General features: G+C 35.0%; 2 protein-coding genes across 7 annotated transcripts in view; both read left to right on the forward strand.

Moving 5' to 3' along the window:
* Positions 1-393: 393 nt before the first annotated feature.
* LOC113393393 (translocation protein SEC63 homolog) lies at positions 394-4,829 on the forward strand. The gene is made up of 11 exons (XM_026630251.1): positions 394-629; positions 858-1,189; positions 1,389-1,559; positions 1,660-1,866; positions 2,083-2,311; positions 2,409-2,702; positions 2,835-2,961; positions 3,060-3,319; positions 3,597-3,956; positions 4,046-4,167; positions 4,677-4,829. Exons 1-11 carry the CDS (start codon positions 506-508, stop codon positions 4,725-4,727), a joined length of 2,277 nt encoding a protein of 758 aa, XP_026486036.1. The 5' UTR covers positions 394-505; the 3' UTR covers positions 4,728-4,829.
* Positions 4,830-7,370: 2,541 nt separating this feature from the next.
* Positions 7,371-21,148, forward strand: part of LOC113393389 (PDZ and LIM domain protein Zasp) — a 33,231-nt gene continuing 19,453 nt past the window's right edge. For 5 of the 6 annotated variants that reach the window (XM_064215220.1, XM_064215224.1, XM_064215223.1 and 2 more), the window contains exons 1-2: positions 7,372-7,591; positions 18,559-18,663. In XM_064215220.1, the coding sequence (XP_064071290.1) occupies positions 18,559-18,663 (105 nt within the window). In that variant the 5' untranslated portion in view covers positions 7,372-7,591. Of the gene's footprint in view, positions 7,592-18,558; positions 18,664-21,148 lie in introns of all 6 variants that reach the window. The other variant, XM_026630237.2, reaches the window with a different exon arrangement.

Below are 21,148 nucleotides of genomic sequence, written 5' to 3' on the forward strand. Positions count from 1 at the left end.
GAATATTATATTTAACAAAATATTCAGTTGTACGATATTTTAAATGGATTCAATTATAACTGCAAACATAGCTAATATTAATTTTATAAATTTATCAATATTATAATAATTACACTGACAAAAGTTTAAATGAAAAAAAATATTTTGATGTTTCAGGAATATTGCCAGATCGTCATAATCAATATTGTTTAGATTTGAACAAAAGTTTGCTCCAATTTTCTTAGATTAATATAGTTATCAGGTATTTTATTAAATTATGTTATCGCATATTTATAATAAATAAATATTCTATAAAATGTAATGTTCAATATAAAATATGTTTGTCTATGCTTTTGACATTGCAACCAATGTGTTAGGTACGTCACTATTATGTAGATAAATAAATGTAAAATTCTAAATGACATGACACGATTGACACGTCAGGGTATGAGGCTACCGTTGTTCTAGTAGCGCGGTACTTACTAATTTTTTTCTTATTTAAAACATATAATGGAAATAATTTAAAATGGGAGGGCAAAAATTTGAATATGATGAAAGTGGAGCAACATACTTTTATTTTGTTTTATCGTTCCTTGCGCTAATATTAGTGCCGGCGACATTTTATTATTGGCCAAGAAAAAGGAAAGAAGGTAAGTTCTGCCCTTATGTATGAAATAATCAATATTCCTATTAAATTCCTGTTCAATTGGTGAATTGCATTTGATTTTCTGTGAATAACATTTCTGTCAAACTTAATTTCATATATTAACTTACTGAACATTTCACGTCACGTTAATGTTCACGGTACGTGTAACTCGTCGCGGTCATATTCTTGTGTGATAACATCGTATTTGATCAGCCTACGTTTCAATTTTCAGATCCAGCAAAACAAGCAGAATTATGTCAGTGTCCAAGTTGCAAACAAAAACAAATAATTATAGAACAGTCCCAACCATATAAGAATGTTAAAAATTTCTTTATAATGTTAGCAATTATCTCAGGATGGGTACTGTTCGCTTTTCTAGCTATCAAAGTATCCCAATTTGATTATGAGATGTCTAATTTTGACCCATATGAAATATTAGGATTACCACCCGGGGCGACACAAGCTGAAATTAAAAAATCTTATCGTAAGCAATCTTTAATACTTCATCCTGATAAAGAAACGGGAGATGAAAAAGCTTTTATGAAATTAACAAAAGCCTATCAAGTAAGTTGTTTTTTTATTTTTGTTTTAGTATATAAGTCGGCTGCTAACAATCACTAGCAGTAATTATTTAATGACATATATTTGTTATGGCCTGTTAGTAACAATGTTATTTTTTTATTGTTAATTTTATTAGATACTTAATTCATCAGTATATATTTATTTGACAAATATATAACAGTGACGATTAACATTTTTTAAGGCTCTCACAGATGATGAAGCAAGAAGAAATTGGGAGAAATATGGTAACCCAGATGGACCTGGAGCTATGAGCTTTGGTATTGCTCTACCAAGCTGGATTGTAGAAAAAGAAAACAGTGTTTGGGTGCTAGGACTATATGCATTAGTGTTTATGGTTGCATTACCTACAGCAGTATGTATTCCCACCGACTACTTCATTGCTTCTAAATAACCAGCAATTAATTGTATGAACTAACTTTTTATTTAGAGAACTTATACTTTATTCATTTTAGGTTGGTACCTGGTGGTATCGCTCCATCAGGTTTTCAGGAGAACAAGTTTTATTAGATACAACACAAATGTATTTTTATTTCTGTCATAAAACACCTTCGATGCCTTTGAAGAGAGCTTTGATGATCTTAGCAGCATCATGTGAGTTTGATAGACGACATAATTCAGAAATCATTGAGAGAATAACTGATAATGAAGAAGTTCCTATGGTATGATTCAACATTGTTTTCTTACTTTAAATATCAATAAAACTGGAAGTATTTTGTAGAATCAAGATTGCAAGAGCAGATCTTAAGTATATCCAAAATATGCTTCAGCTTCAACTATATTTCGTAATGTGTTGATTAAATTGCTCAATCTGTAACAGGCTTGATAAGTAACAGTAAATCATCAATTCAATAATAGTTAATAATGTTTAATTACAGTTACTTCGTGAGCTGCCGAATTTGGGTGAAAAAAATAAGGAGCAACCGCTATGTCGGCCTTACAGTATTAAGGCTCGAGCATTGTTGCACGCGCACTTGTTGCGCATGCGCCTGCCTCAGGACACGTTGGAAGTAGATCGGCGGTACATTGTTTCGCGCTGTCCAGATCTCATTGTGGAGATGGTGAACTGTGTTAATCAGCTCATTGCTCTTGCATATGCTAGAAGAAGTGAGTCAGAAATAATAACAATAAATAAATAATATAAAAATAAACAAATGACATTGGATCATTTGAATAATGAAATAAATTTATTTTTATGTTTCAGTACCTCGTCTACCAACTATAGGAACAATCGAAAATTGTATGAAATTATCTCCAATGATAGTTCAGGGTCTGTGGGATAAGAAATCGCCCCTACTGCAGCTGCCATATATAACTGATGATCACTTAAAATATTTTGTAAATCGTAAAAAACCTATCAAATCGCTGTTACAACTGGCACAACTATCGGGTGAAGAGAGGAGACAGGTTCTTCGATTTTTAAATGACAAACAGTTTGAAGATGTCATGAAAGTGCTGGGCAACATGCCTTACATTCATTTCCAAGTTAATACTGAAGGTACACATAACGTTTCCTTCACTGTATTTATATATATTTTGTCTTCTGTTCCAAGTCAAAAATATTACATGTTTTGATAAGTATTAAGTAAGAATTAGATTGACAATTGATGACATTTCAACAATATTGCAGTTATCGACGACGAGAACTCTACAGTAGTGACAGCCGGCGCCATCGTAACCGTGACCGTGTTCCTCCGCAGGACTAACATGAAGGAGCTCTTTGGAGATACGAGTATTAAAGAAAAGGACACTATGAAGTAAGTTCTGTTTGAAATGGCTCACCACTGATCACCAGAATGATTAAAACTATATAATTCATATTTAAAAATATATGTATAAATTAATATTTTCTCAGAGATGATGAAGAAGGCGGTGGAGAAAACGGAGAGAAGGGGGAGAATGACAAAAATGACAAGAAGGATGCTCAAAAACGACCAGTCTGGATGAAACAGAAAAAGCACGCACCAGCCAAGAAGAGCAAAAAGCCAGCGCCCAAACAACAAGCCAAGCCAGTGCCAGCGCCAGCCCCAGCGCCAACACCAGCGCCAGCACAGGCGGCCACCGCCACTGAACACAAGTCTAAAGAGAAGGAACCAAAGAAAAAAGATGAGGAAGGTGAGAGAATGTTGGCACTGTGTGCTCATTATACATACCTCCACAGAGAGAGTATTTACTCTCTGCGAATGTATGGTGATGTAACCAATAGTGTAAAACCTTTTTGAGTTATATATGAAAGTAAACATACTATTTTGATATTTTTTTACTTATTCTTGTGAAACTGGTCTGATAGTAAAAATAGCATAGACAAAATGATTCAAGTGTAAAAAAATAGTGTATTTTATTTTTAATATAATAAAATATATCAGTTAACAACGTAACATAATAACGATAGGTCAAGGCGAGGAGTCCGACGAGGGCAGCTCCGACGAATCCGGCTCCTCCAGCGAGGGTTCCGGAGACAAGTCGTCGCCCGACGCGGAGGACGACGACCAGTGGGACAAGTTCCAGAAGCGGCTCCAGAAGCGGGAGCGACTCGAGGGCCGGTCCAAGAGCTCGCACCCCGTGCACTGCCCCTACTTCCCGGCGGAGAAGCAGGAGTACTGGTGGTGCTACATCTGCGACCGCAAGTCCAACACGCTGCTCACCGCGCCGGCGCACGTCACGGCGCTCGTGTCGGCGCACGAGCTGCAGCTGCGCTTCACGGCGCCGCGCTGGCCCGGCCTCTACACCTTCGTGTGCTGTCTGCGCTCGGGTACGCACGCGCACGCACGCACGCGCACGCACGCCGCACGCCCACACGCACGCCCGCACGCCGGTCTCTGATACCCTCTCTCGTTTCAGATTCCTACATAAAGATGGAGCAGGAGCAGGACATGAAGCTGGACGTGAAGGGCGCGGCCGCCGTGCCCGCCGAGCACCCGCAGTGGGACCTCAGCGACTCGGACTCGGAGAATAACGACGAGGTCAATATCGTGTACAATATTATACTAAAGTTATATGAAATAGGTAGGCTACCCGAGCACAAGTGAGCCCCGCCCATAGACATGGGCGCCGTAAAGTATATAGACCATTTCTAGCAAGTGTAATGCTGGAAGTAATATTAAATACAAATATCGACTAACTGTACAATTTCATAATGTCTCAACGGATCGGTGAAGTGCATTTCTATTGCTTACTTTTACAAGAAATCGTGACTAAAGGCGTAATTAGGTGACAAGTTTATGTGATTTAGTTTTATCAATAACTTTTTTTATTTTCAAATGTTTATAGAATAATGATAGGACACGTACACAGCATATTAATCGTAATTTCAGTTTGGTTTCGTTTTGTAAAATTACCTTGAGGGAAATTAAATCGACGAGTAGACAAGTAGAGCAATTTATCTATTAAATTTTATTGGAATATCTGGTTAAGTGAGCCAATACAGTTTCTATATAAACATAACACATAACGTGGGTGTTCTGCTCCACAGGGCGGCAACGAGAGCGAGTTTACAACAGACGACGAGGTGGAGGAAGAGTAATGTTATATTAGTTATTTTTATAGAGTTTTTAATGAGGTGTGCGAGGAATAAACTTGTTGTATGGTTTGAGAGCGGCGAATATAGTAACTTTTATATTCAAAAGTCTTTCATTCCTTATTTATATTCTTGGCTAAAAATTTAATACTATTGTAACGAGCCTAATTCAATAAAAAATATTTTTATTTAAAATTATTTTACAATTTGTTTTAGTAAAAGACTAACTCTGCTACGTGGTTTTTCCTGTGATAAATTTGTATTGTACATGCCCGCTCCAAAATTTGCCGGACTGTTTCTTGACTTCAAGTTAACTTATGATCCCATCAAAAACAAAATGTTAAAACATGTAAACCGAGACATCCACCTAGAAGAGCTGTGAAGTCTTATGTTCAACCGAGTCAGTTATTTTATTTAGTATCTATGGAAGCACATATTTAACGACTTTGGTTATAAACAGATTCCTTATTATTCTACCAACATTGTAACCTTATTAGTAGTAGACATTTTTTTCAATACAAAATATTATGACTTGGCACGACGGAGATACAGACAGACAGACAACGACTTTATTGCTATTTATAAATTATATTTCATTATATTAGCTGTCTCCGCGACTTCGTACACTTTGCATTTTGCGAGCAACCCTGATTATTTTTATTAAATATAAGTACCTTATATTATTCGTCCCAACATTAGCTATTCCCACTAAAAGTGTAACAATATCGGTCCAGCCATTTGGGAGTATAGTTGTAAACAACAGACGAACAGACAGACCAAAATTGTTTTTTATTGTTTTGCTGTAACTACTGTAAACACTATAATATGCATTTAGTAAAAAGCTGTTATTTTAACATCACAAACCGTTTGACAGTTCTATTTTATTTATTTGTAGAGCGATAAATTTTAACTATTTGGTCTTTTATCTTTTGTATTCGATATTTAATTTTTTTCTTTTTATTATAATTTTTCTGTGTAGTTATTTTGATGTGTACTTTTCTGATTATATTAGTTTGTTTTAGCTGTTTATTTTGTACTAAATGAAATTATTATTTTAAATTTTTTAATATTTTTTTTTATATCTACAGTGCCTGTGTCCTAAATGAACTTGTTTTTATTCCTTCCTTTTCTATTTTTAAATTATTAGCCATACATATTTGTTAAGAGATAGGTGTTTGCTAATCGCAAATAATTGAATTTTTAATATGGACCGAATTTATTTCACACATATTTTTAAGTTATAGAAGTGACCTTCCTTGACCTACAGACAACCAAAACGACACATTATTGAGGGACATAATATAACATCTTAGTTATATTTAATAAAAAAAAGCATACATAATTTTAATAAGTAAGACGTGCTAAAATTCATGAATTTTTAAGAGGAACAGCAAGTGAATTTATTACTAGCAGTAAGCTTGAATAATAATAAATTGGCAAGTAGAAAACACGGCAGGATTCGCGGTGAAAAATACTTGACTGATAAAGGCTCGCCTTTTGTAGTTACTTCAGAATCATTATTTTCTGTTGCATTTTACTCTGGAGTTTGCAGTCGATATTAATCAAGACAAACTCGTATTATACAATACGTGTTTGTCTTGCAGTCCTTCACGTAAATTGAAATTTCGGATTTCAGTAAATTTAAATATTTTTTTCGTTAATTCTAAGTATTAGTCACTGTACATTTTACTATTTCAATAGAAGGTCGTCAATGTCACTGCTGAGAAATTCTGAGAACGGGAAACGATTTTCCGAAGTTACCCCGGCTTTTAACCGACCTTGTATGGATTTTTACCCAAAAAATTCTCTAGCAGTCTTTGTTTTGGATCGAAGAGGCCACGAGATCATTTTCACCGTTTGATAGAGTATAAACTATCGCTTTCCATGCTGGTGACAGTGTCCATCCACTACCGCTAGTGCAATACTACCGGGAACAGTTCAGACGCACGAGTTTACTGGCTTTCCCTGTCACAGGAGTGTTTTTCGACAAAAACTGAATAGTAGTAGACTAGACTTATACGACGACACTCTAATTTCCATGTGATGGAAATTCTAAATCCATCTGAATTTTCATCAACTTAATTAATATTAGGATGTTAAAAACTAGTTTTTAAATAATATCACAAAAGCCTCGATGGTCGAATAAACATACATATTGCTCATTTTTTTTAATTATTTGTAAACATTTTGAATTCGTAGTTTTTTCTGTTTATAAATTACATATTAATATCATTTACACAAAAAGTAAATCCAAACGATATATGTGTAAACGATAAATGGGTCTGTAGGTGTAGCTGCAACTTAAAATATTATGCATCAATGCAAATAATGATTGTATTGTTAATTTAAAAAGCTTCTTTCCACATTTAATCTGCATTGCAAAGAAAAAGGGCAGCATGCTTATTGCACTTTATTTTTATCTTCTAAGCGTATTCCATCACATTTTAAATGGCACGGTTCTTGAGTTTTTCTACATTTAATTAATATTTTTACGTTTGCAAATGATAGAATCGGAGCGACCAGCGGTCTTTCATTAGTGTCGACGTTCGTGCACAAAGGGATGTAAGTGCGGCTGCTCCGAGGGTATCGTCCTCGGAGGCTGCGTGGCCGCGCCCCGCAGGCAGCTCGCGGGGCGCGGTCGGGGGGCAGCGCGCCTCGAGTCGCGAGCCCGCAGCCGCACTCGCGCGCCGCAGCCCGCCGTACACTCACGATCGACCGACCGCCGCCCGCGCCCGGTGTCGTATTACCGCTCTAAATATATCTCGCGAGCGCGATCGCCTATTTGGAAACGTTTGCGCGCCGTGTTTTGAACCAGTGATTGATAGTGCCGAGTGAAGAATCTATCCTTATTGACGCGATCGTCCGTCAAAGTGAGTATCCTTCGCGATTTCTCTAGGACGAGATTCTGCTCGCGAATATTGTATTACCGCATCGCGGTTTTAAAATAAACAGCTGTTTCTCAGAATCGATAGCGTTGGTAACGTGCTAAATTGGGATTTTGTTACGACTAAAATGTTCAGGAAATTCGAGAGGTGTTTAGTATTTGATTATATAAATGAAAATATTCTTTATTAATTGGGGGACTCCAGTAACATGCTTACAAGTTTTATTATCTTCAGTGGTAAATTGTCTATATATGCATTGTACACATTAAAGTATATTATGTTTCTTTTTTATTTTTGCTTCACGGAACTAATGTAGGTATAACTTTAAGTAATGATAATTTTAAATAACAGCAAGTTACAAACTAAATTATGTTTGATGCAAACAACAATAGGCAATCTAAATATTCTTATTAGGTGGATTGGAGCTGGTTTCGAGATCTGGACCATTGCATAAGCAGTTGTTTTGCTCGGTCATAGTGGGCAGCGGATTTGTTTAGTTTACTGATTCATGATAAAAATTTCAGTTGGCAGCTTTATTAGTAATTAACAAAAATAAACCAAGGCGATGCATAATCGATATATCTCGCAACGTTACATAAACAATAAATTAGATCACATTTTTGAAATATTAATTAAGTACTTAAGTCATTTAAATGAGGTATCTAAACCTTCTAGGTATTTAATATGTTTTTAATTATCTTATAAACTGAAACCGATCGTTGCTCCATTAATTACAAACCAAATAGTATTATAAAATTTTGACAAAACTTAGCCTCATTAAATTACACACAAAAGTAGAATATTTAAAAATATATATATTACATAAATATGACGTATTAATCCCGTAAATGTAGACAAGAGTTACCTTAATTCAAAACAATTCTTTCGTAACGTATTTTTTGTGAAGTCTCCTGTTTTCATGTCTGTAGCTTTGGATATGGCCCGCAGTTTCGATTTGTGATATCCCAGTATTGGCCACGGGTTGGCGCGATGAATCGAACCGCGTACTGATAGTGGGCCGGTTAGACGAGTCCAAGGCGGAGTGCAACGGCCCAAACCAAAAGGGAATTTTAAAACGTTCATACTTGCAAGCCCTTTGATCTCGTAATACATACGTATCGACCCGAGCTCAGTTATAATCGCTGCGAATATTGTATATTATGTAAAATGACTCAAGTTTAGTAGTACTTTCTTACAGAATGGTATGAATATTAATTTAATACATTTTCGTAGCGATACGCATCGGTTTAGTCCTTTGTTAATTACAAACAAAGGATGATAAGGAAATAGGAAATGCGACGAGATGCACGGTGTTTATAAATATTGCAATGGAATAGCAACCGGTTTCAAATTAAGCAGATGTGTTAATGCGGTTTATCTTTATGTTAATTATTTGATGGACCTATTGCGTCGTTTGCTTCGAGCGAAATAAACTCGGTAAATAATATCGCATGCTCATTGTAACTTACCTATATACGAGATAAAGTCAAATCAACATAACAATATTGTTATGTCGAAAGACTGATGTGGATTGGCTCGTTTGGGTGGCAATGATTATTAATGACGTCTGATGATATAATATAGTTCTATTTACAAGTGGCATCTAATATAATTGACCCCAATAATTAATATTAGATACAACATTGACATCAATGTATTTACATGTTACATGTATTTCATTTCAATTACTTGTTGATTATTATAGGAAATTAATTATTGTAAAAGTTTATTTTTTTAGAGAAAACATTGAGTGAACTCCTATTTATTCCCCATAACCCTAAGCAAAAGAAAACACCCCCCCCCCCAAAAAAAAAAACAGCATCAAAATTTGGAGACCAACAATAATACTATCCGGGCTTTTGAATAATTTAATATATTTATTAATACCTACATACCTACTGTATGTCTAGTTAGTCCAAACCACAACATCAAAGTTTTTCCATTAAACAATATTGCCGTTTTTTTATATTTACAATTTTCAGGTCAGTCCTGTTTGTAAATTAGGAGTACCAAGAATTACGATATTTTTAATTTTCAAATTTCAATGTAGTTTTATTAAAATACAAAAACGTCGCCCGGAAGTCAATTTTTATGAATTGTCTAAAGCTTTTAACCTAGTTACTGAACGGATATGCAATGGATGTGCACATGTGAAGTAACCTTGTGATTTCTTTCCTTGTGTTTACATAAATAAACATAATATAACACAATGTGCGCACTGTGTCCTGTATAGGTATTCTATCTTCGTTAGGACATTGATAAATTGTCAACATCTCCTCCGTAATCTTTTTTCTATTTCTATTTTAAAATATTTTTCATCCAACAAATTTATAAGATAAAACGATTTATTGTACAACTGTATTCATTCAAAACACAAACTGTTGTTGTGCTATAGAAAAGAAAACGAACTTAAATTTTGAGCGTGAAATATACTTAACTGTATTATTAATAAATATTGCGACAATTTTTTACTTTAGGTAAAGTGAGGAAACGTATTAATATTATTCTCATCAAACATTCATAAAGATTGTTCAAAAACCATCGCAGTAAACATGTTAGGTCTTTGGGTTTTTCTATCAAGAAATTATCTGTACAAATTCGGAGTTCCACCAAAAATTCAGTGGCAGATGCAGATAGTCATTTGGGACGGGCTTGACTCCGCTAAGGATATTTTTAGCAAAGTAAACATTATTTAGTGCACACATTTAATTTGATTTAAGGTTTGTCACGGAATAATAAGACGTTTTCCAGTCCCGAGGTAAGTTAGCCCTGCATCGGTTAATGTGATTATGTTTGCGCAACTGCTTCTGCACTAAGATAGTTCTCGCTTTAGAAATATAGATAACAACTTAGTAATTATATTTTTACTGTCGATACAAGGGATAATATTGAGCATTGAACTACATAGGTTGCCCCGCCTGAAATTCTATTTTGCGCGTGATCATTCCAGAAACAATTTTTATTTAAAGTAAATCGTATTTATGTAAATTTCTTATAATTTAATATTCCAAAAGTTTATGATAAGTGTACACGTCAATTAAATAAAGAAGCTGCAGATTACCGCTACTCTATACAATCATTATAATTGAGTGGCCTAGTTACCTGCCATATATGTTGAATATTCGCAATAAATTATTCAATTTCCATCATAACTAAACTATAAAATTTACGAGTGAATATATAAAATACAAATGTTTTAACGCGCGTCGTTCGGTAAGTGCAGAGCATTTAATGTACCTAAATGATGAGTCACATTCTGTATTCATTAGGTATTTATTTTATTTGCGTCTAATCAGTAATCGCGAAGGTTGTGAATCGTGTAAACTAGTTTTGTGATTGAGGAAACGATGCACGTCAGATCATTGTGGAGAACTGGAGGCGCAACGAACAGACGGTACTCAGTGATGAGTAGCAGGTTTTTAGTGGTTCTATGATTTATGAACTAAATGACCTAATTGTATAAAGACGGCAATTAAACGTGTTAGAGCGATTGCTTCCGATGTACAAGACCAGTTTATCTATTCAACAATTTAAGACGATAATTTTAAAAAGCGTGCCTCAATTAAACAAACATTTAATCGAGAATGAACACGTCGAAAGATGTTTGAGGTGTTGTCAAGTTTTCGCTCGGCAGCTGGACCACATACCACAATAAATACTTTAAAGTTTTTGTTGCCATGAGCTTGGGTTGATGAGTCAGAGGTCGCCTCGCCTGGTCAGGGTTTAGCTTACTCATATCTGTGTCATAACCCGTACGTTACGTATAATCGCGGGCTCCCTTTTTTGTATACTAATTTCGAAAGGCTTAATAACAATGGAACGACCAAATTATTTATGAATTGTCGACGTTGAAAACACACAAATAAAAATAAGCTGATATAAATTTCGATGAAATATTTCATCACAAAAATATTATAAACTGTAGAATTAGTCAAGCTCGAGAGACGAAGTCAATGAGTAAAGTGAATAGGTACACTCAGCGGCGGGTGAACGTGCCATTCATAAACATGCCAATATGGCACCGGGATCAATCGTGCACATCCGTTTTGCTCATTCTTAGGTCGTAAGCCAAGTCCTCGTCTGGAACAATACTAATTTTATACCATAATAGATATAACTTGCGCCGTGTGGACTTGTAGACACAGAATTATATTTAACTACTATATATATTCTAATACAATTCATATATATATAATAAATTTCCTTGTTTGTTTGGTTTCTGAACGGTTTGAATTGATACTTTGTATAGTTTTTGTTGACATTTCGTTGAAACAGTACCACGTGTTTGTGGTATATTGTGGTATAGTACCACGTATAGTGCATACACAATAGGAACACTTGTCATATCGTTAGTTATTAGCAAAAATATTGAAAGGGCCCTTACAACGCATGCTTTAGACGGATGTCTATCTCTTAAAGCATAATTAAAATTAAAATACATCTTCTTGACCTGCTTATAGAATTTATAGTTTTAATTAATACAAGGACATGTTGGTATATATAATAATAATTGCTAGCAATAAACGTACTTATTAATGGCTTATTTAAGCTCTAAACTCATTCATTTCAATTTTATATTTGCTCGCAGTTCTAAGGAGATGTCACTATAAAGTGTTTTTATTCCTATGATTTAACGCGTAAAATGAAATAGTTATGATAAATAAAGAATAGGAAGTACATTCAAAAAATGTAACGTGACTTGGTTTATTCGAAAATTGGATAAAACATAAATAATTTGATATTTTCACAACTTGACAACTCACAGCGCTTCTCCCGGTTTAACTCGAGACCCACGTGCTCTATCTATCCGTGAGTCTGTCAAGTGCGAGCGCTCTCGCATCCACATGCTATTAAATAAAAAACAAGAATAAACAAAATTAAAAGATTGCAGCATCAAATGTCGTGTCTACACGTAGCAAAACATCTACAAGTACGTAGATATGTTTTCAGTGCGTTAAGGTCCACTAGAATCGTGACAAGAGGCGGAATATTTATGCTAATAATCTGATTATTTAATTACCGACGCCGTTATCACTGGACAGTGGACGTCACATTATCTGTAAGCTCGATTGTAATAATTTCAAAGCAGCGTTATCAATGGGGGGCAGCACGCACATATCGTCGTATGGCTTCCCGCCAACTGTTTCGCAACCGCTCTATATTTGTCCATCAAGGTTCCACTTCTCACTTTGCATTTTGGGGGTTATTGACATTATAGCAGCATTACATAATTCGTTATACAACTTTAAGCTGTAACACGAAAAAATCTGGACAGATATTACGGGAGACTGGCGATGCGGCGAACGCGCAGTGACGTGCGTGAAGTGCCAAGTTTACGTTACCGCCCACGATTACAGAAATAATACGAGGTCACAATAATGGCGACTGAAAATTTTAAATATCACTGAGAAAATGTCGTTTCTGATGGACGAATATTACACTGACATGCACACGTATACGCACGGTGTCAATTTTGGCTCGTGTCTGGGGACGAAGGGGATAAAGGGACTGCAACGAACGCACTTCACGGAACGTAAAGTTGATAATCCAAATGAAAAGGGTGTTTGAGTTAGCGATATTTGCAAAGCTGCATCTCCAGTGCAATTATTGAAGCTTACGTCATGAAGCAAAATAAATTTAAATATTTATCTTTTGCATTGTTTCTTTGAAACGTTTAAATTCGAAAATAATTTACGTATTCAGTATAATTTACAAATCGTTTATCATTTACTCGCAAACATTTTTACCGTAGGCAATTTAATTGAATGTATTGTATTGTTATAAAATAAAGATTCCGTAAGCGTTAGTATTCTCGATTTTATTCTCGGTTATTGTCGATACAGGTACATCACAATCCGGTGCCGTAACTGAGTATCTGCTTCCTGTCTACTGACAGCAAAAGACTCTTTGCTATGAATAATTTTCATTTATCTAAACCATATCACAATAAAAATATACGATCATATAATTGTCTTACGAAAATATTTTCAGTACGAATACAAATTCCAGTCAGACATCTTGCCTCCCGCCAGTGTTGAGTTACGCGTACCCTACACAGTGTGCGCTAAATCGAATATTGCATATTTGTTACTGCGATAAGAGATTGATAACACCAAAAAATATCGTGCCGAGTACCAATAGACATGCGTTAGGTTCCGATAGCAGCACCTTTATTGAACTTTTCCAAGCTCTCGATAGCGTTGAAATAAACAAACAAATTTTTAGAAGTGTACGGAGCGGAAAGTATTCCGATAGTTCGTTCGATAAGATAAAAGTTGTATAATTTTGATGGCGCCACGTCTCAGTTAATTTTGAATACTTGCTTGAGTGCAAGTGACGCCAGCGCTTGCGACACCTCGACCGGACTGTGGCATGCAATATGCGTTTGTCTCATACGCAACCAAAGGTAACGAGGCCCGGATCGACCCGAACTACCAGTGAAAGCTGCTTCGTTCTGTGCTCTGGCTGGTAAAATCAAAAGTATTTATTGTAAGCCGTGGCGCGACCTTTGAAGGCCGCAGCTGGACAAACAGCGCACGTACCAATGCGCCTCGTAATTACAAAAACGGCAATGACATCAGCTTCGTATGAAAATGTTTTCAATTCGATACAATATTTACTTTCAAGCGCGTATCGTTTATACAGACAGCAGAGATAGGAAGTTTTCTATTAAGTATAACGGTAATTAGTTTATTTAGCGAATCGCTCGCCGGCGCGCGGCGCCCACGCAAAGAGCAGCCAGCTCGCGCAGTTCCACAATGCACAGGTGTGTTATTTATAATAACAGATAGCCGTTAAAATATAATTTACTTCAGCTGAATGAGTACCTGCCTACTTGGTCACCGCTTGCCAAAAACTCTATTTTGAGATAAACATAGTCGACATTAACTTTGAGGTGTATTGCCAATGCCACATTACATACTCATAAAATGCTCGTATTTGTGTAAAGAAATAAAACGCTGTTTGTAAGTTAATGTTGTCTTCGAGTCAATTTATTTAAGAGGTTGCTGTTTATTCGGGATGGCGCATTCATAAGGCGTTTTTGTGATAATTACTTTAGTAAAAAAACAACAGCTGTAAAGCGCTTTTGGAGCGCTTCAAAGTGACCGTACCTTTAGGTATTTCAACGAGAGCGTGCGTATCTTGTTTACACATGTGTTTTGAAATATGAATTATAGTCATATATAAATGTAAACACAAACTAAACGTTCAAAGAATTTACAAAATTATCATCCCGATCACTTGAAAATTAAAACCATTTTTATTGTCTTTATGATCAATGCATAAATTATTATATTTGAGAAGTGCATTTAAATCAATAACATTCAGTTTTAAGAAGAACGTGTTCGGGGGATACTTGTGTTGAGTTTGTTAAATCCTCATTACCTTTTTGTGAATACATAATTATCTTAAAAGGTCAGGCTTATAGCCGACAGAAACTCACAGACAATTATTAGGTACTGTGACATGTTAGCAAGTTATTGACAGTCTGCCCTTAAAAACAAATATAATATGGCTGGCTGTTACGCGACAGCTCCGTTGGGCATTCAATTAAAAAGAGGGGGATCAACGGATTTCAAAAAAATAATATCTTATTACATTGTATATGTATTTATAGCTTACATATCATACAGTTACTCTCCTACATACTTTTACATAATTTTACTTACTCGACACAATCAAACAAAGTCCTCTATTTAATCTATATAATATGTATATATTAAACATTGAATATTGAAATTTTAGTGAATTTGATAGATTCGACCACATAGACAAACACAGTATACAGTAGATACTAGTTAATAGTTACATTTAAAATTAACCTAACCTAACCTAATAGTTATTCAGCTTATTTATACATATCTAAATATATTAATGAGTACACTTTACAGCACCTATTTAAATTAATTATAATATATATATATTAAAAACTGTTTCTCGTGACCTCTTTCGTAAGGTATAACAAAGAATTTTTGATTTCTCTCAAACATCGAAGTAATCTCGCGATTCTTTGTGATACCGGCGGCGGCGGACGACGGGTCTGGGGTTACTCATGTGAGTGACGTCATCGCTTGCATGAATAACAATCAGGTAAAAATCAAACGCGTAAGTCAATAAAGCCGTCGATTCAGAGCTGCTTCTTAGAAGTGTTACGTTAAATGTAAAATAATAAATAAATATTTTGTCATCGAGTCAATATTTTGAAAGATATTTGTTTCAATTTCAAAACATATCTGCTGAGTAAAGCTTATCGCCTTCATCAAATTTATCTTAATCTAGAATCGCTGGATAATATGCCTATTGTTATATTCATTTATATCACATATTTACAGCATGTTTTATAATAGGTATAGGTATACCTAGGTATATACTGGCAACTTTTTCGCTATAAGCTCGGGTAGGAAGCAAAAGTTTGTGTTGATGACTTTCTTTAGAATGTCAAATAGCCACAAACAGAAATGGCAAAGTATTTTCGTAAAAACCATGTCCCATGACGTCATCAAACTCGAAATCCTTATAAATTCTCATGACTCGCCAACCGCGTGACACGCCCTCATTGTTATAGTTTTTAATAAATCTCTTTATGATTACATTAACTTGTGCTATTTCGCTTTGAATGTTTTTAAAAAATCTGTCTAGATTATATTAAATATTTGCATACCTCCATATATTTAAATCAAGTGCTTGATTAACTTTTTCGCGTATTAGAAAAACGTATCCAATTCCTAACGCCCATTATAGAATACTTTGTTTTTGTTTTAATTAAATCAATTTTTTATTTACGTCTAGCGAAGCGGATGCGTAACAGCTACTCGTAATATGATTTAAATCAATGTGTCATTTATTTTATTTATTACTATTATCATATTGTAATTGTATTTGAAAGATAAGGTAATCGCACCCGTACATATTGGTTAATCACGGTCAGCTGCACGTGCGCGGAGACGATATGGGCCTCGCTATATTCAGTACTGGCAGTTGATTAACAATGTTTTTTAAGAAGCTGTCCTAGGATGTAATTCTATCTAATTCAGTGGTGGAAGTTTAGATTTAATAAGTATGTTTACTTGAACACAGTACTCAACTTGATTTTATTGAAGTTTCGAGACATATGTCATTTATTTTTAATGAAAAACGCCTTGCTCCTCCTCTGTTTGAGAACCGTTATTATAAATTAACGTGAGTCGATGGAGCTGGAGTGCCATGTACAAAGCCGACCTCTTGATTGGTCGAAATTCATCAGACGAAACGGGAGAAGTCGATATGTCAATCTCAAGCTCTTATTATACATCAGTAAGTTTTTGTTCTTAACGCCCGATCCTTGCGCAATCAGCTCTAGACGTAGGTACTGTTTATTTTTAGTACGGTTGGTTAAATAGTTGTGCGTTACACAACGATTAGTACAAATATTTTATACTTACGCTCCGTTTCGTTAAACTTGACCCATATATAATAATACTGTAATGAAAACTTGCAATTGAATTTTCACCCACTTCCGGATTGTCGAACAATTTGTATTTTTTGAACGCGTTTTATGAATCGATGACAAATGATAATACTTGGATATCTACATCGGCCGTGAAAGATGATCTATAAATCTTTAAATATAAAGATTACCAGTAATAAAGGCTGTGATGACACGGTTACATTTTATGAATCGCTAGCTATAAAAACTCAATACAACTGGTATTAAGCACTCCATATTGTTTCCAACAATTGACTATCAGTACAAACCTAATCCTTAATTTCACTCTTTTGCGACGTATGTACATGTCTTCCGTTTAATATTCGAATAACGACTTCTTTAATCAACCTTGATGTTTTAATCGAGCCAATTGCGATGTCAAAGTGGAGGCACAAGGCAAATATATCGAGAGTCATTTATAATACAGTTTTAATTTTATAGTAAGTGTTAGCTACGTGATTGACACGAGAACTTAACTCCTAAAAAATAAATATTAATTCAGTAATATAATTTCATTGAAGTCGACGTCGACGATCACGGCCTCAGCGAGGGAATATCAAAAGCGCGTCGCATTACACGTTTATTTACATTTAGAAAAGTATTCAATGGCTCATTTATACGGATCTTTATCACTCTTATGGAGGTATAAAATTAACATAGACGAGACCATGAGAGACTCGTAAATATGTATGAACTTCGTACGTGTGGAAAACAATCGGTCAATACCATTATTGAACATTTTACATTTAAACAATTTACTCTCCATTAAGTCAGAGAATAATCAGCTGACGTTTAAGACGATTGATTTCTTGATTATTTGAAGATTATATCGAAGAGGCGAAGAGAAATCTATTCTTTGAAAACTCATAAATTATTAGTTATTGTATATTCCTTGTGCCAGTAACGAAAGTTTTGCTCTCAGCCTCCTTTCACTAATGTCTTTTGGTTCGCACTTAGATCTTCACGGAGATAAAATAGATCGCAATGTCCGAAGAGTTACCGAGTGCGGTCAGCGAAGCTTTGAGAGAAAATAAATCTTCAATTAGGTCAATCAAATGCCAGCTCTGTCTTGAGCTGCCCGATAGTTTTTTTTCCCAGTCATTAATATATTCGTTTATTATTATGTAGTCCCTGGAATAAGCTTACACAAAATGTTATTAATGTTAATAAGTAGCTATTTATATGTAAACAAAACAAAGTCGTAACAGAAATCTATATAACATTACCTAACGAGTTGACCGTTTTTGAAAAGAGATACGCGTTATTTGAAATCAATAACGTTTTAGTTATGGCCGTTACTTTTGTAACGAACTCTCGGTAAATAAATAAATAGTTATCGTAGGTGGTGAGGTACTGATCGTTACCAAAGATGTTTTCGACATTCTTCGAAAACAATTTTGTAATAGATAAAAAAACTATTATTCATAGGAAACAGTGTTACTCTATAACCATTGCATCGTTGTATATTCGTATTAATGTTTGACAGATGGCACAGTTGATCACTGTGCGGCTAAACAAGTCGGACCAGCAGCCGTTGGGCTTCCGGCTGCAGGGTGGCAAAGACTTCGGCACACCACTCGTTGTGCAAAAGGTAAGGTATCATTTTATATGCATCTATGCACGCTTTATCATTTTTTTTAAATGATTGTTATTTAAAATATATATGTAATTAAAAAAAATTATAAATATTTGTTTTGAGTCATAGCTGCTGTTATTGTAAATACCTAAAAAGAAAAAGCACCTAGATGTACTTAGAGTATGCACTATCGGGTAGTACAAACTTCAAAGCGACAGCACGGGATCGAGACGTGCTGAGTCGGGTCACTAGTGTCCCAATGAAATAGAACACGTATCTGACTAAGTCTCGTCTAAGTAATGTTTATATTTCGTGAATGTAACGAAGCCCACACGCGGCTATCGTCCGATCGATGCGGCGCGACGACTAAAAGGTGCAACGCTTACTAACCAACAACTTTAACGACAATTGAACCAAAACAACGCATATTCACAATTGATAGATTTACTTTTGAAATAATTATCAAGTAGTATTTGATTTAATCTCATTTGGAATGGAGTTAGTGTTGCTTAGTTGATTTGAATTCCGGGACATGAATGAGATGAATATAATGAACGTAATATGTATGGCGTATTCCAATGGAAGTAAGAAAAAAATACTAATACTAAACAAACCTTAGATTTAAGTATTTCATGCGATTTGCTAATACTTTAATTTTACTTCCAAAATTCCGATAACAGTTTCGCCGATTTTCGCCGAATTCCATTCGTAGAAAAGTGTAGCTACGGAGCCTCCTGTTTTGGCGCCAATGCCGCGAACAAATACTAGACGTACTAGCAGTTACGATTAAGCTGAGGATTGCTATTATGAGGAATAGTCAGAGTTGTATCGGAAACGTATCGTGACCGTTACAAGTTAGTAGAATTGGCACCTGAATCTACATTCCTAATCGGTAGTAGATTAAATTTAAAGTCTAACAATGTAAAAATACAATCCGAAAGTGCTTCTACTGCTTCATAATATGTGAATAAATTAAATAAAATAAATATTTCATTATTTTAGAAACGTTTGCCAAATCGCCCTCATTTATCCAGGCATTCAAAACGAAGCTTTTGATCATATCATTAAAAAAATTACTAAACAACTACACACATCATTAAAATATTATTCTCAGAAATGTTCTCTCGAAACTAGTACCTAATTAAATTTGTATTTTGTTATTACATTATAAAAAAGTACGTGGAATGTAACTGTTTATATCTATCGCTATCTGCTGCCTACATATTTTCGGGGACCGTCAAGCACACCGCGATTTGTATTTGGTATTTGTCACGTTTTATCAATTTCCGAGTGTTCAAGTGGGTGATTAGTTATCCGAAGGAGCTTTTACCTCTCATTAACTGTTAGATGGCCTCGTTAAAGTGGTTTCGACACTCGTCACCACTTTTCTCGTCACGTCTCTACAGGCCCCCCCCTGTCACTGCCCACTTACTTGGGAAACCATCTTTACACACTCCTCATTATTTGTAATGTTTTATTATACGTTAAGCTTTATTGTAAAAACATTAACGACTTTTATGATTTTAAACGTATCTATTATAATATGTCTGCGTCTGTGTTTAGATCGTTTAATTAAGAATATATTCAATATATTCAACAATTAATTGATTATACACATTTTTACAGTCACACAATTAAATATTTGTCTGACATATTGTTTCGAAACTTAAAGTTACATCTCATAAGTAAATAGTCATGTATTGTGTTGCGGAAGAAGAAAATTCGACCTTAGTGGTTTCTACTTGACCTTTGAGCAATCGTTATTGTTGAAGCGAGGAAACTTCCATGATTTAAACGGTGTAACGTTATTTAAGAGCTCATTTGTAAGCCAGTGACAGAGCGCATTATCTTTTAGAAGAAAACATTTGATAATTTATGTTACTATTCAATACAAATAGCGCCAATAGCGCGGCGACGATAGACGATTAGTCAAATCACGAGAGGACGACACTAACATCTCTACAAGGCAACGAAAGACACTTCATATTTCTTATAAGATTCGGTGGCTAACCGGATTGCCTCGGTTTGCTTTATTCATTTTATTTTATACTGCACTGTTAGTTGTCGCCTGCAGCTTTGCTCGCGTTTTAGGGGTTGGTTGTCAGAGGTAAGACAGACAGACAGAGTTTCTTTACGATTATAATATTAGAATAGACATATCAAAATATCAATGTCAGAGGTGTTAAGGCAAATAAACAATGTTCACCTTCAGTTGACATAACATTATTGGTCACATTCAATAAATATTCGTGAAAAAATAGCGTTTTGAATGTCAGCTTAGTTGTTATCGGAATTTTAGAAATAAAATTAAAGTAGGATAAGTGCTTAACTTGTATTATAAATAAAGATATATTCATTAAAAACTTGTGTTCGTTGTGCACAATATAGCTGAGCTGTTAGCAAATCGCGTGGAATATACAAATCTAAGTTTATTTATCTGTACACTTTCTGCCATTGGAATAAATTATAGATCAGTAATGTACAAACTCTTCAAACCGCT

This window comes from Vanessa tameamea, chromosome 6 (assembly GCF_037043105.1).
Source record: "Vanessa tameamea isolate UH-Manoa-2023 chromosome 6, ilVanTame1 primary haplotype, whole genome shotgun sequence".
In the NCBI taxonomy this organism is placed as follows: Eukaryota; Metazoa; Arthropoda; class Insecta; order Lepidoptera; family Nymphalidae; genus Vanessa; species Vanessa tameamea.